At 39.6% G+C, this 2,941-nt stretch overlaps 1 protein-coding gene across 1 annotated transcript in view; it reads right to left on the bottom strand.

The window, feature by feature from the left end:
• The window catches only part of rb1 (retinoblastoma 1), an 82,059-nt gene that overhangs the window by 2,721 nt on the left and 76,397 nt on the right, over window positions 1-2,941 (bottom strand). Inside the window, exons 22-24 of the mRNA XM_015341909.2 lie at window positions 2,090-2,203; window positions 1,420-1,568; window positions 961-991 (exon numbers count right to left, since the gene is read on the bottom strand). Of these exons, the coding sequence (XP_015197395.2) occupies window positions 961-991; window positions 1,420-1,568; window positions 2,090-2,203 (294 nt within the window). The remainder of the gene's footprint in view (window positions 1-960; window positions 992-1,419; window positions 1,569-2,089; window positions 2,204-2,941) is intronic.

The following is a 2,941-nucleotide window of genomic DNA, read 5'->3' as shown; positions in this document are numbered from 1 at the left end:
CTGGAAGGAAGGAGGCACAAGCACAATCAATCAATAAGGGTCATCGGGGTGCTGTGCAACTGTTTGACTGAGGGCATTGTCCTGAGGAGAGGCCTTAGCGTAGCATGTTTGTGACAGAACGCAAAAATAATATGACCTGAAGGTCTGAACACCGTTTACAGTTTATCTTTATTTCACTACATCAATATTGGGAATTTAAATTCTACACCAGTGTGAATTCTATTGGATTTCCCCCCTAGTTTTCTGTATATTCTGTCATAGACTGCTTGTGCTTTTTCTTCTTTTGACCATCATCTCCCAAAATCCTTGAACCTGGCTTATGCTACTAGCTGAATGACTAGGATTTCCCAAGTGAAGGCACACAAATACTTGAGCGTCAAAAGGGAAATGTTGGGATAAGTCTAGATTCCCATCGGCAAAGGCTCATGGTGTGGTTGGTGAGGGTCACACTGAAACTCCCAGCATGGGACTATGTTGCCTGGGATGTATTAAAGGATGAGTAGGCTGAACATGGGAGGGTTTGCCTCGTTTTCCTCTCTGCTTGTTGTACTTGTATGCTGAGACGCAAGAAACTCACATTTGGCCATTTGAAATTAGATGGGATAACAAAAAACAAAATTGGTGATTCCAAATTTTAAAATGAAGACATTTAACACGACTTGGTTTGCCCATTTGTTGAAGGCTGAGGTGACAGGGAAACCTATCCTAAAGTTAGCACCCATCGTGAGATAGGAGTTGCTGTGCAGTAAAGCCTTCAAGCTAGAACACTGTCCCGGGGTCCCAAGCAACAAGACGAGTTCTAACAAAAAGACACTATGGAGGATTAATAAACTTTCATAGGACGTCAGCCACAACTGACAGTTACATATCTAGGTAATTACCTTGAAGATGCCTTAGATTTGCTGATTTACATACTGCATAAAAAGCTAAAACTGCGCCGATATCTGAAAAGGTACTCACCCCAAAGGATTCCCCAATGGACACCAGGATCCTGAGGATCAGAACATCACAAAAAAGCCATTAACATATACTGTCATATAAGTGGAACACGGTATCATACTTAACTGCAGCAGTGCTAGAACAGAAAATTGCTTATCAGTTAAAAGGAATATACTGTTTATTCAGGTGGGTAGCTCACACCTGAAGAAGGCTTCACGGCCGAAACGCTGTGTTTTCTCTTTTCTTTTTTTCAGCATGGAATAAACCTATTACTTGTTCCTATACTGTATATTGCTACATGTGTTTCATACATTAACACAACCAGTCTTGCCTATAATGTCTCATTTCATTCTCAATTGGTCATTTTAGTTCTGTAGTTTTTAGCAGGTATTAGTTTATTGGAATTGCCTCACTGGCAATAATCCAGTACTCAACAGCAAAGGCCCATTTCAGACGTCTGTAACCTAGACGCCCACTGACCTGGAGCGAGGGGTCATGACGCTGGGCGACATGCGGGCACTCTTCAGGGGGGAGACGTACACATTGTTGCTCCCAGGCACTCGAAGGGGGGAGTTGGAGAATTTGTAGGGGCTGCAGGGGATGTGCGGGATTGGGGAGAGCGTAGGTGGCTAAAAAAGTTAAATATCTTGTCAACAGCTGTAAAAGCAGAGGTTAAGTTAGTTGTATCTTTCATGGGATACTATTATGTTGAAATGCCACATATGAGTCAGTCATGAATTAAAACTCTTTGTATTGCAAATAATTATATTTACAAATACTGACAATGTTAAAAAACTAAAAATCTAAGATAAAATCAGTGCTCCAAAGGGGCAGTGGCCAGACACTTTACAAAACCCTCAATGAACTTGTTCTAAAACATAATTCAGTGTTCCATTTTTTTCCTGAAGAAAATGCCAACGACAGTGATAACGGATACATGCAGACACAAGTAATGTGGATTTGAACAGTCACACACTAGTTCATCTGTTTGGACACAAAGATGAAATCGCACATAAGTCATGAAAACATGAGTAAGTTTCCTCATTACAGTGCTCTGGAGATGTAAGGGTGGCCCTGGTGCATCTGCAGGTGAGAAGCGTATCAGTAGGGAAGGAAGGGCTCAGCAAGCTCTCATGATTCCTGTGCTTACCCTGGGAGAGGCGTACTGCAGGATGTTGGTTTTCAGCTTCTGCATGAAGACCTGGTTATAGAATGCAATGATGGAGTCATACTGGCCTTCCCGAATCAGCACGTGTTTAAACGTCTGGTAAAAGAGGAGAAAAAATTTCACTGCAGTGCTTTGCAAAAGTCTTGATTATTTCCATTTGTATTAATTTAATTACAGCTTTTACATCGAACGATCAAAAGCATACAAAATCCCAACAAGAATCCTACTGAAGCCATATGGGGTGACCCAGAATCAGAGGTACAAGGGATCAAACGTTTAGACTTGTGAAATGTTCTGCTATATATTAAATTTAAACTTGCTGCAGCAGTCCCTGGTCATACACTGGAAAAATGAAATGCAAAAGCATAAAAAGCAAAGTTTGGCAAACTGAGATATTAAGCAAACTACTTTATAACAAGCTCACAGGACTGTAGTCTATGTTTTTGAAAATGAAAGTATTACATTGTGAAACAATAATATGATGCAGTGTTGATTTAAAAAAAAACATTTCATTGAAGTATACCTTTTACATGGTTTTGGAAGTTCTTTACAACCCATTTAGCCTATTTATAAATAGCTATAAAATGTCTTCATTAAACCTCCATAATTTCTGCGGAAACCACATCTTTAGTTTCCCAATCCTCTTTAGTGTGGAGCTTTTTCAAATATAGCACAACAGTAAAATTCACAATTTTTCTCATTCCTACATAAAATAAAATAAGCATCTTGCGCAGTCTGCTTTTGTTCCATGGCTTATAAAACGGTCTGTATTATTTTTATTGGCCATAATCTACCTCAAAATATATGAACTGATAAAAGACTTTCATCACACAC

This window comes from Lepisosteus oculatus, chromosome 5 (genome assembly GCF_040954835.1).
Source record: "Lepisosteus oculatus isolate fLepOcu1 chromosome 5, fLepOcu1.hap2, whole genome shotgun sequence".
In the NCBI taxonomy this organism is placed as follows: domain Eukaryota; kingdom Metazoa; phylum Chordata; class Actinopteri; order Semionotiformes; family Lepisosteidae; genus Lepisosteus; species Lepisosteus oculatus.
Note: the sequence above shows the minus strand (reverse complement) of the source record. Positions and strands in the feature narration are given on the sequence as shown.